Raw genomic sequence first — 18873 nt, forward strand, 5'->3', positions numbered from 1 at the left:
CACAGGGCAGTCAAACCCAGCACCTCTCCTGTACCCCTCCAAGACACAGGGCAGTGAGACCAAGCACCCGCTCTGTACCCCTCCAAGACAGAGGACAGTCAGACCCAGCACCTCCCTAAACTCCACGCCCCCGAGACAATGAGCAGTGAGACCCAGCAACCCCCTGCGCCTTCCCTCAAGACATAGGGCAGTGAGACCCAGAACCGCTCCCCAGCACCCCTCCGAGACACAGGGCAGTGAGATGGGATGGGATGGGAACCTGGGAGGCAGTGACCATGAGAAGGTCGAGTTCAGGATCCTGACACAGGGAAGAAAGGAGAGCAGCAGAATACGGACCCTGGACTTCAGAAAAGCAGACTGTGACTCCCTCAGGGAACTGATGGGCAGGATCCCCGGGAGAATAACATGAGGGGGAAAGGAGTGCAGGAGAGCTGGCTCTATTTTAAAGAATCCTTATTGAGGTTACAAGAACAAACCATCCCGAAGTGTAGAAAGAATTGTAAATATGGCAGGCAACCAGCTTGGCTTAACAGTGAAATCCTTGCTGATCTCAACACAAAAAAGAAGCTTACAAGAAGTGGAAGACTGGACAAATGACCAGGGAAGAGTATAAAAATATTGCTCGGGCATGCAGGAGTGAAATCAGGAAGGCCAAATCACACCTGGAGTTGCAGCTAGCAAGAGATGTTAAGAGTAACAAGAAGGGTTTCTTCAGGTATGTTGGCAACAAGAAGAAAGCCAAGGAAAGTGTGGGCCCCTGACTGAATGAGGGAGGCAACCTAGTGCAGGAGGATGTGGAAAAAGCTAATGTACTCAATGCTTTTTTTGCCTCTGTCTTCACGAACAAGGTCAGCTCCCAGACTGCTGCACTGGGCAGCACAGCATGGGGAGGAGGTGACCAGTCCTCTGTGGAGAAAGAAGTGGTTCGGGACTATTTAGAAAAGCTGGATGAACACAAGTCCATGGGGCCGGATGCGCTGCATCCGAGAGTGCTAATGGAGTTGGCGGATGTGATTGCAGAGCCATTGGCCATTATCTTTGAAAACTCTTGGCGATCAGGGAAGGTCCCGGATGACTGGAAAAAGGCTAATGTAGTCCCCATCTTTAAAAAAGGGAAGAAGGAGGATCCTGGGAACTGCAGGCCAGTCAGCCTCACCTCAGTCCCTGGAAAAATCATAGAGCAGGTCCTCAAGGAATCAATTCTGAAGCACTCAGAGGAAAGGAAAGTGATCAGGAACAGTCAGCATGGATTTCCCAAGGGCAAGTCATGCCTGACTAATCTAACTGCCTCTATGACGAGATAACTGGCTCTGTGGATGAGGGGAAAGCGGTGGACGTGTTATTCCTTGACTTTAGCAAAACTTTTGATACGGTCTCCCACAGTATTCTTGCCAGCAAGTTAAAGAAGTATGGGCTGGATGAATGGACTATAAGGTGGTAGAAAGTTGGCTAGATTGTTGGGCTCAACGGGTAGTGATCAATGGCTCCATGTCTAGTTGGCAGCCAGTATCAAGCGGAGTGCCCCAAGGGTTGGTCCTCAGGCCAGTTTTGTTCAATATCTTCATTAATGATCTGGAGGATGGTGTGGATTGCACCCTCAGCAAGTTTGCAGATGACCCTAAACTGGGAGGAGAGGTAGATATGCTGGAGGGTAGGGATAGGATACAGAGGGACCTAGACAAATTAGAGGATTGGGCCAAAAGAAATCTGATGAGGTTCAACAAGGACAAGTGCAGAGTCCTGCACTTCGGACGGAAGAATCCCATGCACGGCTACAGACTAGGGACCGAATGGCTAGGCCGCAGTTCTGCAGAAAAGGACCTAGGGGTGACAGTGGACGAGAAGCTGGATATGAGTCAGCAGTGTGCCCTTGTTGCCAAAAAGGCCAATGGCATTTTGGGATGTATATGTAGGGGCATTGCCAGCAGATCGAGGGACGTGATCGTTCCCCTCTATTCGACATTGGTGAGGCCTCATCTGGAGTACTGTGTCCAGTTTTGGGCCCCACACTACAAGAAGGATGTGGAAAAATTGGAAAGCGTTCAGCGGAGGGCAACAAAAATGATTAGTTTCAGAGTAGCAGCCGTGTTAGTCTGTATTAGCAAAAAGAAAAGGAGGACTTGTGGCACCTTAGTGACTAACCAATTTATTTGAGCATGAGCTTTCGTGAGCTACAGCTCACTTCATCGGATGCAATGATTAGGAGTCTGGAACACATGACTTATGAGGAGAGGCTGAGGGAGCTGGGATTGTTTAGTCTGCGGAAGAGAAGAATGAGGGGGGATTTGATAGCTGCTTTCAACTGCCTGAAAGGGGGTTCTAAAGAGGATGGCTCTAGACTGTTCTCAGTGGTAGCTGATGACAGAACGAGGAGTAATGGTCTCAAGTTGCAGTGGGGGAGGTTTAGGTTGGATATTAGGAAAAACTTTTTCACTAGGAGGGTGGTGAAACACTGGAATGCGTTACCTAGGGAGGTGGTGGAATCTCCTTCCTTAGAAGTTTTTAAGGTCAGGCTTGACAAAGCCCTGGCTGGGATGATTTAGTTGGGGATTGGTCCTGCTTTGAGCAGGGGGTTGGACTAGAACCTCCTGAGGTCCCTTCCAACCCTGATATTCTATGATTCTATGATTCTATGATCCAGCAAACCACATGCACCCCCCCGAGATTCAGCACTCCCCTATGTACCCCAGATACACTGGGCTGTGAGACCCAGCACGACCCCTGCATCCCACCGAGACCCAGGGCAATGACACCCAGCACCCCTCCGAGACACAGGGCAGTGAGATGGGATGGGATGGGAACCTGGGAGGCAGTGACCATGAGAAGGTCGAGTTCAGGATCCTGACACAGGGAAGAAAGGAGAGCAGCAGAATACGGACCCTGGACTTCAGAAAAGCAGACTGTGACTCCCTCAGGGAACTGATGGGCAGGATCCCCGGGAGAATAACATGAGGGGGAAAGGAGTGCAGGAGAGCTGGCTCTATTTTAAAGAATCCTTATTGAGGTTACAAGAACAAACCATCCCGAAGTGTAGAAAGAATTGTAAATATGGCAGGCAACCAGCTTGGCTTAACAGTGAAATCCTTGCTGATCTCAACACAAAAAAGAAGCTTACAAGAAGTGGAAGACTGGACAAATGACCAGGGAAGAGTATAAAAATATTGCTCGGGCATGCAGGAGTGAAATCAGGAAGGCCAAATCACACCTGGAGTTGCAGCTAGCAAGAGATGTTAAGAGTAACAAGAAGGGTTTCTTCAGGTATGTTGGCAACAAGAAGAAAGCCAAGGAAAGTGTGGGCCCCTGACTGAATGAGGGAGGCAACCTAGTGCAGGAGGATGTGGAAAAAGCTAATGTACTCAATGCTTTTTTTGCCTCTGTCTTCACGAACAAGGTCAGCTCCCAGACTGCTGCACTGGGCAGCACAGCATGGGGAGGAGGTGACCAGTCCTCTGTGGAGAAAGAAGTGGTTCGGGACTATTTAGAAAAGCTGGATGAACACAAGTCCATGGGGCCGGATGCGCTGCATCCGAGAGTGCTAATGGAGTTGGCGGATGTGATTGCAGAGCCATTGGCCATTATCTTTGAAAACTCTTGGCGATCAGGGAAGGTCCCGGATGACTGGAAAAAGGCTAATGTAGTCCCCATCTTTAAAAAAGGGAAGAAGGAGGATCCTGGGAACTGCAGGCCAGTCAGCCTCACCTCAGTCCCTGGAAAAATCATAGAGCAGGTCCTCAAGGAATCAATTCTGAAGCACTCAGAGGAAAGGAAAGTGATCAGGAACAGTCAGCATGGATTTCCCAAGGGCAAGTCATGCCTGACTAATCTAACTGCCTCTATGACGAGATAACTGGCTCTGTGGATGAGGGGAAAGCGGTGGACGTGTTATTCCTTGACTTTAGCAAAACTTTTGATACGGTCTCCCACAGTATTCTTGCCAGCAAGTTAAAGAAGTATGGGCTGGATGAATGGACTATAAGGTGGTAGAAAGTTGGCTAGATTGTTGGGCTCAACGGGTAGTGATCAATGGCTCCATGTCTAGTTGGCAGCCAGTATCAAGCGGAGTGCCCCAAGGGTTGGTCCTCAGGCCAGTTTTGTTCAATATCTTCATTAATGATCTGGAGGATGGTGTGGATTGCACCCTCAGCAAGTTTGCAGATGACCCTAAACTGGGAGGAGAGGTAGATATGCTGGAGGGTAGGGATAGGATACAGAGGGACCTAGACAAATTAGAGGATTGGGCCAAAAGAAATCTGATGAGGTTCAACAAGGACAAGTGCAGAGTCCTGCACTTCGGACGGAAGAATCCCATGCACGGCTACAGACTAGGGACCGAATGGCTAGGCCGCAGTTCTGCAGAAAAGGACCTAGGGGTGACAGTGGACGAGAAGCTGGATATGAGTCAGCAGTGTGCCCTTGTTGCCAAAAAGGCCAATGGCATTTTGGGATGTATATGTAGGGGCATTGCCAGCAGATCGAGGGACGTGATCGTTCCCCTCTATTCGACATTGGTGAGGCCTCATCTGGAGTACTGTGTCCAGTTTTGGGCCCCACACTACAAGAAGGATGTGGAAAAATTGGAAAGCGTTCAGCGGAGGGCAACAAAAATGATTAGTTTCAGAGTAGCAGCCGTGTTAGTCTGTATTAGCAAAAAGAAAAGGAGGACTTGTGGCACCTTAGTGACTAACCAATTTATTTGAGCATGAGCTTTCGTGAGCTACAGCTCACTTCATCGGATGCAATGATTAGGAGTCTGGAACACATGACTTATGAGGAGAGGCTGAGGGAGCTGGGATTGTTTAGTCTGCGGAAGAGAAGAATGAGGGGGGATTTGATAGCTGCTTTCAACTGCCTGAAAGGGGGTTCTAAAGAGGATGGCTCTAGACTGTTCTCAGTGGTAGCTGATGACAGAACGAGGAGTAATGGTCTCAAGTTGCAGTGGGGGAGGTTTAGGTTGGATATTAGGAAAAACTTTTTCACTAGGAGGGTGGTGAAACACTGGAATGCGTTACCTAGGGAGGTGGTGGAATCTCCTTCCTTAGAAGTTTTTAAGGTCAGGCTTGACAAAGCCCTGGCTGGGATGATTTAGTTGGGGATTGGTCCTGCTTTGAGCAGGGGGTTGGACTAGAACCTCCTGAGGTCCCTTCTAACCCTGATATTCTATGATTCTATGATTCTATGATCCAGCAAACCACATGCACCCCCCCGAGATTCAGCACTCCCCTATGTACCCCAGATACACTGGGCTGTGAGACCCAGCACGACCCCTGCATCCCACCGAGACCCAGGGCAATGACACCCAGCACCCCTCCGAGACACAGGGAAGTCAGACCCGGCAACTCCCGTGCATCACCCCAAGACCCAGCACCCCTCTATGGCCCCCCGACACACAGGGCAGTCAGACCCAGCACCCCACCGAGATATGGCAGTGAGACACAGCACCCCCCGGTACCTCCCAGACAGAGGGCACTGGAACCCAGAACCCCCCTTAGCCACCCCTGAAGACACCCCCTACCCCCCCCCCAAGACACTAGGCTGTGAGACCCAGAACCCCTCCTTTACCCCACAAGACACAGGGCAGTGAGACCCAGCATCCTCCCTGTACTCCCATGAGACGCAGGGCAGTGAGACCCAGCACCCGCTCTGTACCCCGAAGACACAGGGCAGTCAGACCCAGCACCCTCCGTATCCCCATGGGACACAGGGCAGTGAGACCAACCACCCCCCCCCGTACCCTCTGAGACACAGGGCAGGGAGACCAAGTACCCCCCGCCCCCCCGCACCATCCCAGTACACAAGGCAGTGAGACCAGGCACCCCTCTGAGACTCAGGGCAGTCCAACCCAGCAACTCCTGTGCAACCCCCCGAGACCCAGTACCCTCCTAGGGCCCCCCAACACACAGGGCAGTCAGACCAAACACCCCCTCTGCATCCCTCCGAGATATGGCAGTGAGACCCAGCACCCCCCGGTACCCCCCAGACACAGGGCACTGAGACCCAGTACCCCCCTAACCCACTCACCAAGACACCCCCTACACTGGGCTGTTAGACCAAGCAACCCCCTACACCCCCACCCCAAGACATAGGGCAGTGAGACCCAGCACTCCCCTGCATCCCCCTGAGATATAGCAGTGACACCCAGTACTCCCCCGTACCCCTGCAAGACACAGGACAGTCTGATCCAGCAACCCACATGTACCCCCCCCCGAGACGCAGCACGCCCCTATGGCCCCCAGATACACTGGGCTGTGAGACCCAGCACCCCCCCGTATCCCTCCAAGAGACAGGGCAGTCAGACCCAGCACCCTCCCTGTGTCCCCGCACCCCGAGACACAGGGCAGTGAGACCCAGCACCCCCCCGTATCCCTCCAAGAGACAGGGCAGTCAGACCCAGCACCCTCCCTGTGTCCCCGCACCCCGAGACACAGGGCAGTGAGACCCAGCACCCCCCTGTGCCTCCCCCGAAGACACAAGGCAGACAGACCCAGCACCCCATTAACCCGGCCCCCGAGACACAGGGCAGTGACACCCAGCACCCTCCAACATGTCCCACCCTCTCCCTCACCCACCCTTGGAGAGACAGGGCAGTCAGACCCCTCATTGGCTGCCCCTGGACAAGTCTCTTTTCTGTGTCCCGCTCATGGGTGCCCAGAGCCCTGCAGTGGGGCTGCGTCCGGACCACCCTTTGATGGGCATTTTCAGAGCAGAGCAAATGAGTGCAGATCAAATGGAAAGGACCCTCTGCCCCCTGGCCCAACGCCTCTGTGTGGGAAATGCTCCACCCCCCTAAATATTGCCCACGTGTATATTGCTCTCTGAACACAGCCCATTAGGCTCCCTGGGAATCCCAGCCCTGGGCTAAGGAGGAACTGACCTGTTCTTCATGGTGGGCATCTCTGGAGAGCTCTGGTTGGACGAGTTCTCCGACTTGGGCTCCTGGGACATGTGGCCGCTGTCAGGTGTCTTCTGGGGGCCTGCTGTGCTCTCCCTGTGAGAGGCACCGGGGACATACTTGGACCAGGGCAGGAGAGCCATGCTAGCTGCTGGGCAGCTCTCATCTCCAGCTGCCCTCCCAGGGGGCACCAAGATCTTCCAGCCCATAGCACGGCAGGGCTGGATTGGTGACTGGTGTCCCTGTCCTCACGCCTGGTCTCCCCTGGGCTCAGTGCCAGCCGCGATGCAGCACAAACCCCCGGTGTGGCCAGGCTGGCCTGGGCCTGGCAGTGCGGGAGCTCCCGCTGCTTGGTGGCATCCCCACTCCCCTCGGGGTCTAATCCAGGCTGAATTCCAGGTGAATTCCAGGCAGCTGCCCTCAGGGGAGAGCACATGCCCAGCCCGTCCTGCCCCTGGCAGTCTGGCCAGGGGCCAGGCGTGTCTGCTGGGAGCAGCCTTGGAGAGACGGAGCCGCACAGCGAGGTGCCACAGTGGAGGCTCTCTGTGCTCGCTGGGGCAGCCCCTCCCTCCTCCTCCCCATCACCGCTTGGGGCTCTGCTTCCCTGCCCCCGCTGTGCCCTGTCACCCAGCCGGCTGCCTCCCATTGGCACGGGGGCAGCACCACGGGGCTGGGGCAGGGCAGGCAGGAAGGACCCAGCTGTCTCTGCCTGGGGGTGGGGGTGAATGGAGCTGGTCCTCCCTCTTGCAGGTCTTGGCGCCCCTGCTCCTCCCCTGGCATGGCTTCACCCACCTTTTCTCCTGCACCTCCTGGATGTTCTCGATGCCGATGGCGCTGCTCCGCCTGGGGCTGAAGGGCCCTGATTTCTTCCGGGTTGGGCTCTTCCCAGGAACAATCAGCGACTGGAAAAGGTTTGATCCCATCAGCCAGACAGTCCTGGGAAGCCCACAGGGGCCCAAGCTGGGGTGGGTTGGACTTGGACCAAGGGCAAAACCAAACTGGAGCTGGAGCCAACCCAGCAAAGGGCAGGCGCCCCCATCCCGAGGGCTGCTCCCCCAACAGCATTCGCCAGGGCACCAGAGTCCCCTGCTTAGCCAGGTCCCACGGTTACTGCTCACACACATCTACCACTCGGGAGCCCTGTGGGCCACCAACGCTGGGCATCGGGCTCAGGGCCTCCTCCAGCTGGAGCCCCATCAGAGCGCCAGGGGCTGGGTGGAGAGGAGGAATTCGGCGATGACTCTGCCCCATCACATGGTGCCAGCTGCTAGCCATGGGGCAGAGACCGGGGCTGGGCCGGGCTGATGGGGTCTGGGGGCCTGATGCTGTTGGGGAGTGAGCGTCTGTCAACTGGAGAATGCTCAGCACTTGGGGGGCACTGCTGGGGGGCCTGCACCATGCCAGAGGGGCTGGAGGGGCAGCACCTCGCAGACAGCGTGGCCTCTCAGCCGGGCTTCCTGACATGGGGAGAGGTGACCCATGCCTGTGGGGCACTCCAGCACAGCTTGAAGCAGTCACAGCCCTTTGCAAAGCCCTGTGCCCACCTCTGGCACCTTTCACCTGAGGATCTCCAAGCACTGCACGGACTGGAATGAAGCCCTGTGAGGAAGGTACCGTCACCCCTCTTGTACAGGTGGGGAAACTGAGGTACAGTGAGAGGATGTGACAGACAGGAGAGGAACACAGGAGTCTGCACTCCCATGCTCCTTGCTCTAACCACTGGCTTGCACTGCCTGCCAGCTCAGGCAGGGCCATGCACAGCGGCTGTGTCCATAGCTGGATCTCTCCTTGGAACCCAGCGACACTGGCTGGGGGCAGGGCGGGGAGCAGTGGGGGTCAGGCCAGGGGCCAGTCTGGATTGACCCCAGTTATGCAGATCAGAGTGCAATGAGCAGAGGGGCTAGCCCAGCTGGGGACCCAGTCCTGTCAATGAATTAACATTGACACGCCCCCGGCCAAGGTGAAGGGAAGGTGTGGAGCCACATAGGAACAAGCAGGGCTGGGCTGCGGGCAGTGAGGGCACCCGCCTCCTGCTGGCTTCTCAGTGGGCAGAAGGCTGCCTGCACTGGGGTTAGCCCAAGCGATCTATGCCAAGAGACTCCTCTGGAGTCAGCTCAGCTCCAGTGAGCTCGGCTTCACTGCAGCATAACTCTCCCCGCCATGGCCGCGCTGGCTGAGCCGGGGGCTTGTCGCATTGCAGGGGGCTGGGCTGGGCCGCTCTGTGAACACCTTCCCCGTGGATAGCAGGAAAACGTGTCTGTCCTTCCAGGCACAGCGGGCATGGTAGGAAGCTCTGGCAGACTGGCACCACTGACCGCTAGCTGCATCCTCACTGCGAGCACTTGCGGTAGCAGCTGATGAGTGATGCTCACTCAAGTTGTAGTCTGTACCCACCGGGTCAGCCACGGCACGGCGTGTATGGAGGGAGAGGGAGGAGTGTGACGGAGTGGGAAAGTTCTTAATGTTTTCTCTGAATACTGGATGGATGCCTCAGTTTCCCCTACGCATTTCTTAAGTATCTAGGGGTGGCGGGATAAGGGGGTGTGATTGTTACAGAGCCCTAGAGGGCCAGTGTGATGGTGTCTGCCCAGAGAATGGCCGACACCCTGTCTCCTGGCGACTGATGGCCTGGGCCCTCCCCTGCAAAGGGGCCAACTGAAGGTGTTGGAGAACAAAGAGATCAGGTGGCCTCCTGGCCTGGGAAAGGGACAAAGGCCAGGGGAGGGGCTGGAGAGTTTCAGTTTGGAGCTGGTTGGGAAAAGGGAGGGAGACCCAGACCTGGGGTCTGGGCTCTGGGCTCCCTACCCCCATGATGGACCTGGCTGAGGGGTCCTGTTCTCTGCACCTACAAGCTCTGTTTTAGACCATGTTCCTGTCATCTAATAAACCTTCCATTTTACTGGCTGGCTGAGAGTCACGGCTGAGTGAGGAGTTGGGGTGCAGGGCCCTCTGGCTTCCCCAGGAGCCCTGCCTGTGTGGACTCACTGTGGGAAGTGCACGGTGGGGCAGAGGAGGCTGAATGCTCTAAGGTCAGACCCAGGAAGGTGGAAGCTGTGGAAGCTTCTTGCCCTGCAGACAGGCTGCTCCCAGAGAGGAGGCTCCCCCAGAGTCCTGACTGGCTTTGTAGGGAATAGTTCCAGAGCATCGCCTGGGGACTCCGGGACAGGGGGCAAGGCTGGTGAGAACACAAGTTCACTCTGCAGTGAGGCCAGGCCCGGGCAGAGGGCTGGAGGGGGAATTGCTCCACTTTGCCAGGCCTGAGGAGAGGAAAGGCCCTGAGCTGTGAGGAAGGGAGGCAGCTGCAAGGGCTGGACACTGCAAGGCGTGGAAGGCGGCATGACCAAGGGTCTTTGGGGTGCCAATACCCAGGCAGGGGTGAAGGCAGCAGGTGCCATGGAGGCTGACACGCCTCTCTCCCTACCCGATGCCCCGAACTGCCCAGCTGGGATGCCCTTCATGCTGGGATGGCAACCAGGCCCAGCCAGCCAATGTCCCCACCACGGCCCAGCTACCCCATCGCATGTACAGGGCTGGCTCCAGAAAGGAGAGGGGTGCAGGGAGGGGAGGGAGGGAGAGAGAGAGAGAGACATCAACCTCTTCTATGGTTCCTATCCCTATGGCGCTGCCTCGACGTCCGCACCTACTTGGCGCTTTTCCAGGGACAAGCAATGACTGGTAAGCAGACAGAGGAGAGAAGCAGAGCAGGGTGGGGGGAGAAAAGAGGGGGGAGAAAAAGAGAAGAGAGTCATGCAAAAAAAATGGCTTGACCATCATAACAAAGGGCTCGTTAACAGCACCCCGTAGCTGCCCGTCGCTGGATGCGCATGTGGGTGTCCTGGAGGGCTATGCGGGGAGACACTGTACGTGTGGTGGGGATCCCCACTGAGCAGCTACTGGCGCTGGATGGTGGATTTGGAGTTGGCAGCTCTCATGGGAAGGTCTGGGGCGAGCTGTGGGACTTGCACAGTGGGGAGAGAGGAGGGTGGGTGGGGAGCAGCTGGGAAAGGGGGCAGAGCTGCGGGACACAGCAGAAAGGGGGCTAGCTCAAGGCAACTTTTGCAGACAAAAGCAAATTCCTCCTTGGACCACCCCGGGCAGGTCAATCTCTCACAATTGGGGAAACAAAGGCACAGAGGAGGCCATGGTTTGCCTAAGACTACACCACAAGTCAGTGTCTGAGCCAGGGATAGAACCCCAGACTGCTGGCACCTCTCCTTCCCTGAGGCCCAGCCAACGATCCCTGGGCACCAGGGGGCTCAGCTCCTGCTGTCCATGGCTTCCCGTAGGAATAGGGTGACCAGATGTCCTGATTTTATAGGGACAGTCCTGATATTTGGTGCTTTTTCTTATATAGGCACTGATTACCCCCCACTCCCGTCCCGATTTTTCACATTTGCCATCTGGTCACACTATGTAGGAGCAGGAGCCCGTGCTGGGGGACTGGCCATTGCCACGCTCAGCACAGCCATGGAGCCCGGCGTTCCAGAGCAGTAACACCAGCAGGCAAATTATCCACCCTGAGGGCGGCCCAGTCTCCTTCCCCGCCAAACTCTGAGGCCTAGATCCTCCTTCGGAGGCACATGCACGTTTAATGCAAACAAGCCCTCTTTTGCCCAGCGCGCCCAGTAGCTGGCACGTCCCTTGCATCCTTCAGACGTTGTCTGGCTGCTGCCCTCACCGATCTGAGCCAGGGCCACCACTGGACAAGGGGGTAGCCACACAGGAGGGTAGGAAGCTGGGTGCTGGATTGTAAACTGAGCTGGAGTGCAGTTCAGCGGCATGGCCACACGATGACGCCAGCACCTAAGAGCTTGGCAGCGGGCTGGTTCTGAGGACTGGGTGAACTCACCCACATCTTGAAGCTAGTGCTTCCTCTTCCTGCTCCCAGAGGGGATTGCCACCGGTGCTTTGCCCTTCCTAGCCCCTTCCCTCCGGGATCTCCATGCACTTTGCAGGCATCAATTAATATGCCTCACAGCCCCCACTCTCTCCCTGGAACAGATGGGGAAACTGAGGCACAGAGCAAGGCTATGACTCACCCCACGTCACAGAGCCAGTCAGTGACAGAGCTGGGCAAGGAACCTAGGAGTCCTGACTCCCAGCGAAGCACGTGGCAGAGCTTCCACTGGTTTCACTGGGGCAGGGCAGTGCCGCTGCAGGGATGGCAGAGCCATGGGACCCATATGGGCCCACCCCTTCCCCGCACCCACTCCATGAAGACACTGCTGCAAACAGCAATGTTTCCATGGAAATAAAGGGCTGGTCCTGGTCCCTACCACCGTCAGAGTCCAAGGAGACCTCCCACCAAGGCCTCCCAGCCCCACCCTACCTCCAGCACACACAGGAATTCGCAGCCTGCTCCTTTGATTTAAATGGCAGCTACATTTCTACGCAAATGAAGTGCAGCCCCTGGGCTCTCGGTGGGTTGCCAAGGCAGTCCTGGGTTACACATAGCCTTGGCCTGTTGGAAGAGGTCAGGGCTGCCCCTCTCTTGGACCTGCTTCCTGCCTCCAGGTCTCTGTTGGCCAGCCACCAGCTAGGCAGTAATGCAATGATCAAAGATCCTCCTGGCACCGCCCTGGGAATGCTGCGAGGCAGGATCCCACTGCCCCCACGAGCTCTGCATGGGAACCATCCCCCAGTGCCCCTCCTGCAATGAGAGAGGGCTGGACAAGGCCCCCCTCTGTGATGCTGGAGCTCTGGCTGCATCGAAGGGAAGGGGGAAAGGACAGGTGTGGTTGTATGGCTGTGGGGGCACAGAAGGGAACAGGTGGGAGACGGGGGGTCAGAGGGGACTGGGTGGGGGCTGGGACAGAGGAATGGGGGGTTTCACTGTGACAGTCACTCATGTGCCCAGAGAAGGACCCCAGGGCCCACACACGTTTTCCCATCCTCAGCGAGTCCGGGCTCTGTGCTGCCTGATGCTGCCCTGCAGGAGGCTGAAGGGTCTGGGGGCAGGCTGGGGGGCCCAGCACTGAATAGGGAGGAGTGGGGTAGGGAAGGCAGGGGCAGCAGGGCTGAGGCAGAATTAAAGCCAGGCACAAGGAGAGGAAATGGGAGGTCCATGGCAGTGAAGTGAGCAGGGGGGCCCACAGGGAGGAGGGGGAGAGAGATGCGGGGAGGAGGGATGGGGTGGGTCAGGTGGAGCTGGGATGGAGCACAGAGCAGGGAGTGGGGTCAGGTTGGGGGCAGGGCTCTGAACAGGGGGTGTGGTCAGGGCTCACAGCAAGAGGTGGGTCCAGAGTAGAGGCGGGGTCAGATGCACAGGGCTTGGAGCAGGGGGTGGGGCTCAGAGCGGGGGTGGGGCTCGGGGCAGGAGGGGGTCAGACAGGCGGGGCTCAGAGCGGGGGTGGGGCTCGGGGCAGGATGGGGTCACACAGGCGGGGCTCAGAGCGGGGGTGGGGCTCGGGGCAGGAGGGGGTCAGACAGGCGGGGCTCAGAGCGGGGGTGGGGCTCGGGCAGGAGGGGGTCAGACAGGCGGGGCTCAGAGCGGGGGTGGGGCTCGGGGCAGGAGGGGGTCAGACAGGCGGGGCTCAGAGCGGGGGTGGGGCTCGGGGCAGGAGGGGGTCAGACAGGCGGGGCTCAGAGCGGGGGTGGGGCTCGGGGCAGGAGGGGGTCAGACAGGCGGGGCTCAGAGCGGGGGTGGGGCTCGGGGCAGGATGGGGTCACACAGGCGGGGCTCAGAGCGGGGGTGGGGCTCGGGGCAGGAGGGGGTCAGACAGGCGGGGCTCAGAGCGGGGGTGGGGCTCGGGCAGGAGGGGGTCAGACAGGCGGGGCTCAGAGCGGGGGTGGGGCTCGGGGCAGGAGGGGGTCAGACAGGCGGGGCTCAGAGCGGGGGTGGGGCTCGGGGCAGGAGGGGGTCAGACAGGCGGGGCTCAGAGCGGGGGTGGGGCTCGGGGCAGGAGGGGGTCAGACAGGCGGGGCTCAGAGCGGGGGTGGGGCTCGGGGCAGGAGGGGGTCAGACAGGCGGGGCTCAGAGCGGGGGTGGGGCTCGGGGCAGGAGGGGGTCAGACAGGCGGGGCTCAGAGCAGGGGTGGGGCTCGGGGCAGGAGGGGGTCAGACAGGCGGGGCTCAGAGCGGGGGTGGGGCTCGGGGCAGGAGGGGGTCAGACAGGCGGGGCTCAGAGCGGGGGTGGGGCTCGGGGCAGGAGGGGGTCAGACAGGCGGGGCTCAGAGCGGGGGTGGGGCTCGGGGCAGGAGGGGGTCAGACAGGCGGGGCTCAGAGCGGGGGTGGGGCTCGGGGCAGGAGGGGGTCACACAGGTGGGGCTCAGAGCAGAAGCAGGCCCGGCAGGGGTGCGGGGATGGTCACACTCACTGTGCCCGCGGTTTTGGCCATGTCCGGGTTGCTGTGGCCGAAGCTGCCGCTGTGGCTGGTGGACACCGTGTTCTGTTTCTTGCTGCTGAGGCCCATGGCGTCCATGGACTGGCTGCGGCTGCGGATCACGCGCTGGAAGGGAATTCAGTCACTGTCACTCGCTGCCTGCCCCACGGCAGCCCTGCACTCAGGGCTGCCAGCCCACAGCCGCCGGCCATCCCTGGGCCCAAGCAGAGAGCTGCAGCAGGCTGGAGGGGAGAGACACTGGGACACGCTCCGGGGAGCAAGGAGGGGGTCGTGGGGAGCAGAGCCTGAGACAAACCCCATCCCCCAACACTGGGCTCCCCTGGACAAATGGCAGTGGGTGGTGGCATGCGCTGGGCCTGTCACCTCGAGCATGGGCTATGCTGGGTGGGACCGGACCATGAGCCAGACCCTGGCAATGGAGAACTCTTGATGCTCCAGAAGAAGGCAAAAGCCCCCTTCCCACTAATGTACGTTGCAAGGGGTGCTCATGGTGGGCCAAGGGGTTCCTGCCTGACCCCTGCAGCAACCAGCTGCTGTCCTATAGCCTGAGAATTGATAACCTGCCGCCAGCCTGCGTGAATGGCTGTGGGATAACCCACTCACTGGATGTGGCCTATGAGCCCAGGCAACTCCACACAGTGACTTCTCTCCTCGAGCACAGTGAGTTCCTAGTCGCTCCCCAGGACCCTCCCACTGTCCCCACTCCCCAAGGTACCCGTCTGCCTGCTGCGCCAGCCCCCGCAGCACAGAGAGCATGAGCAGACTGGAGGGGCATTGCCCAGCTGTGGGGGACAGTAAAGCTGCCCACTCCCTGCTGCAGGCTTCCCAGTGCTTGTACCAAGGTCCCAGCCCAGTGCCAGCCCCATCCGAGCAGCTCCTCTTCCCAGCCCCGTCCTAGGGCGCCTGCCTTTCCCCGACACCTCCAGCTGGGCTGGGGCAGGCTGGCAGCAGCTGGCTCAGCGCTGGGACCGGGCAGGGAGGAGATGGGGGCAGGTGGCATATCCGGCTCCTGGTCTGGGGCTGTAACTAGCAGAAAGGAGCACTGCACACTTCAGTTCACTTGTACGTCGTTGGGGGGATGCTCAGGACTTGGCTGGCACAGCCTGGGACATGTTTCACTTTCCTGTCCCACCAAACAAAGGAACCCACAAGCCAACACGGCTAGTGCCGAGAGCAAGGATTGGCACCAGCAGTCCTGGCTTCCACTCTCAGCTCTGGAAGGGATCACGTCTAGTGCTCAAAACAGGGCACTGGCAGCCAGGACACCCTCCACGCCGGAAGGGAGTAGGGTCTAGGGCAGCCAGGACTCCTGGGTTCTATTCCCAACTCTGCCTCCCTGTGTGACCTTGAACAAGTCACCGAGGCTGGTGTTTTCAAAGCTGTGGTGATCCCCTGGGCATTGGGCACCCAACTCCTTCAGCCCCTTTCAGCCACAACCTCCCAGTGCCCTGATCCCCCTGTGTAGGAGTGGCCCCACTGCCCAGAGGGCTGCGATCCTTCTGCTGGGCCTGCCTGGAGGCAGGTGCCATGGCTGAGCCCTCACGAAGGGCTGTTTGCCTGGAGGAGCTTTTGCTGCAGCAGGGTGAGACAGGTGGCAGCGTGGGGGGCTGGCTGCCAAGCAGGGCAGGCGGGCGCACTGCCAGACTCCGCCCCAGCTCCAGTGCTGTGCTCCATGGTGAGCGAAGCATGCAAGCACCATGCCGGCGGGGTGCCAGTCCCATGCAAGGGGAAGACTCAGACAGGTGCTTGCCAGCCAGGCTGGGAGGGAGACAGACGTGGGGAGGGGGGAGACAATGGGAGTCCTGCTTATTAGTGCCCCCTGCTGGCTAATATGGGGAGCTGCGGATGTGCCTGAGAGTCAAGGGACGACACTACACACCTCACCGCTAGTCTGCAGCCACGTCCCCTCCCCGTCCTTGGCTAGGTCTGTCCCTGTGCCAGGGGCATGCAGGAGATGGTGCAGCTCCCATGAACCCACTTAGTGCAGGCTAAGGCCTGTGGGCCAGAGCCAGATTCACCCTCGTCCTCTGTGGATGTAGGGCTTCCCTAAGAGCTGACATTCCCCTTAGGTCCCTGGGGAGCAGCTGGACACACTTCTCTACCCAACTCGTCCAGGCCAGGTCAGCAGGGCTGGGCAAGTCCGTCTGCGCCCCATGCGTCACAGCGCTGCTGGGAACTTAGGTGTGCCCCCTGGGCCGGGCGGGTAGGAGCAAGAGTTCCCCGAGGTGAGACCCAGACAGCAAAACTGATGAGCAAACTCAGCACACCGGCCACTCACAGGCAACTCTGCCAGAGGGAGCATTGAGCCCTCTGCAGAGATGGCTGGGCCCCCAGGTCAGCCTGTGATGTTGCACTCCATTTGACTTTATGAAAATATGCTAATGAGTGTCAATATAATATTACTAGAATATGCTCCATGCAAAAGGTCTCCTGTAAAGAATCATTACAAAGCTTATAATCTACTGAGTGTGGTCATCCTATTTGTATAAATGTATCACTCTTGTATCTGAAACTAGAAATATGAAATATAACTCTGAGGGCCTATTGTAATTATGCAAAGTGAGGGCCATTAATGGTGGTTTGGAATCCTGATGGCTCCCATCAACTAGGACAATTTGTTGTAAATGGCTGTTTATTTGCTAGCCTTCCTGTGAGTCAGGCCAGGAAGAATGAAGGCTTGGGGTCTCACAGGACATGTGACCATGTCACCTGGTATTGGAATCCATCTTAAACCTGGTGCTTTTTCATTGAGAAGGGGGGTTGGGGACCCAGAGAGACAAAAGATTCCCGCCTTGTGCCAAGGGGGTAGAACAGAACAAGGGGGTGGAACATACAAGGGAGTGGAACAGAACAAAGGAGGGTTCAGTCATGAGAAATCCCCTAGTTACCACCTGAGCTGGAGCTAACAAGAACTGTACCAGGGGAAGGACTGGGCCCAGACTAGGAAGGAGTCCAGTCTGCGAAAGAAGCTTATTGGAACATCTCTGAGGGTGAGATTTTATTTGTAATCAGTTTCTTCATGTATTAGGCTTAGACTTGCGTATTTTGTTTTATTTTGCTTTGAAACTTACTTTGTTCTGTCTGTTATTACTTGGAATCACTTAAATCCTACTTTTTATATTTAATAAAATCACTTTTGCTTATTAATTAACCCAGAATAAGTGATTAATACCCGTGGGAGCAAACAGCTGTGCCTATCTCTCTCTCAGTGTTATAGAGGGCAGACAATTTATGAGTTTACCCTGTATAAGCTTTATACAGAGTAAAACGGATTTATTTGGGGTTTGGATCCCATTGGGAACTGGGTGTCTGGGTGCTAGAGACAGGAGCACTTCCTAAGCTGTTTTCAGTTAAGTCTGCAGCTTTGGGGGATGTGGTTCAGACCTGGATCTGTGTTTGCAGCGTGTCTGGCTCAACAAGGCAGGGTTCTGGAGGCCCAAACGGGCAGAGAAAACGGGCTCAGAGGTAGTCTCAGCACATCAGGTGAGAGGGCCAAGGGGGTTTCTGTGGTTGAACCCGTCACCTCCCCTAGCCCCTTCCATGCAGGGAACCCAGAGGCCAGTCAGCACGCTGTCCCCCTTTGACAGGTGGGGGAACTGAGGCAGGGTGGGGGAGTGACTGACCCACAGTCACACGCAGAGCTGGGAATAGAACCCAGGACTCCTGCCTCCCAGCCTCTGCTCTCACCATTGGATTCTACTACATCCCTTTAAGGCAGAGCCCTGCAACTGTGGCGTGTGCCCACCTAGGGTGGCCCGGAGGAACTTTGGGATGAGCGCAGTGGGGCCTGGCCAGCCCTCATGGGGGGTGCAGTTGGAGTGCCACGCAGCTCCCCTCCGCCCCCAGGCTCCCAGCTCTGCTCCAGCAACGGCCCCAGCCTCACCCTCAGCCTTCTCCCTCAACTGTGGCCCAGCCATGGCTTCCGCTCCTGGCCCTGGCCCTGGCCCTGCCCCCACATGTGGCTCTGTTCCCAGCCCCAACCCCAGTCCTGCCCCCAGCTTCAGTCTCCGGCCCCGTTCCTGGCCCCAGAACCACCCTCAAGCCTCTGCCCCCGCACCCACACACCCACTCAGGAGCTGTGGCCCTGCTCCTGGCTCTGGCTCCCAACGGGGATGTGGGGGGGTGCAAAGAGGGGTAACAGGGGGCATGACTGAAAAGTTTGGGGACCACTGCTTTAAGGGCTAAAAGTGTGGGTTCCCCCTGCCCTCCAACACATGCCTAGATCTTCTGTCTTCTTCCCAGTGCTCTAAGCTGCCACACAGCTTCCTAGGCCTTGGCAGTCCCTGGCTGGAGAGCTGCACTGCCAGGGACTGTGCCACGCCCCTCTCACCTTGAAGGACTCGAAGAAGCCCCCGCTACCCCCGCTGCCGTTCTCCAGCTTGTCCTCGTCCCCGCCCAGGCCCATCATGGACTGGCTGTTAACATGCAGCTCCTCGTACAGCGTCTCCAGCAGAGCTGCTCGCGTGCGTTCCTGTGGCAGGAGGGGCACAGGGGGTGTTAGCGGCATTGGAGGGACGGGCTGGGGGCACTAGGGATCAGAAAGAAAGGGGGCAGAGGGAACCGAGTACTGCGGGGAAAGAGGACGAGTTGTGATTCTGCCCCTGGCTCCTGCTCGGTGCCCGGCTGTCGGCCCTGGAGAGCG

General features: G+C 58.1%; 1 protein-coding gene across 6 annotated transcripts in view; it reads right to left on the reverse strand.

Moving 5' to 3' along the window:
* Window positions 1-18873, reverse strand: part of RAP1GAP (RAP1 GTPase activating protein) — a 185149-nt gene that overhangs the window by 24820 nt on the left and 141456 nt on the right. For 5 of the 6 annotated variants that reach the window (XM_084651478.1, XM_084651477.1, XM_084651474.1 and 2 more), the window contains 5 exons: window positions 18562-18702; window positions 14205-14336; window positions 10484-10561; window positions 7682-7791; window positions 6872-6985 (listed from right to left, as the gene is read on the reverse strand). In XM_084651478.1, coding sequence (XP_084507604.1) covers window positions 6872-6985; window positions 7682-7791; window positions 10484-10561; window positions 14205-14336; window positions 18562-18702 — 575 coding nt within the window. The remainder of the gene's footprint in view (window positions 1-6871; window positions 6986-7681; window positions 7792-10483; window positions 10562-14204; window positions 14337-18561; window positions 18703-18873) is intronic. The other variant, XM_084651475.1, reaches the window with a different exon arrangement.

Source organism: Lepidochelys olivacea, assembly GCF_965140295.1.
Source record: "Lepidochelys olivacea isolate rLepOli2 genome assembly, chromosome: 18".
NCBI classification, from domain to species: domain Eukaryota; kingdom Metazoa; phylum Chordata; order Testudines; family Cheloniidae; genus Lepidochelys; species Lepidochelys olivacea.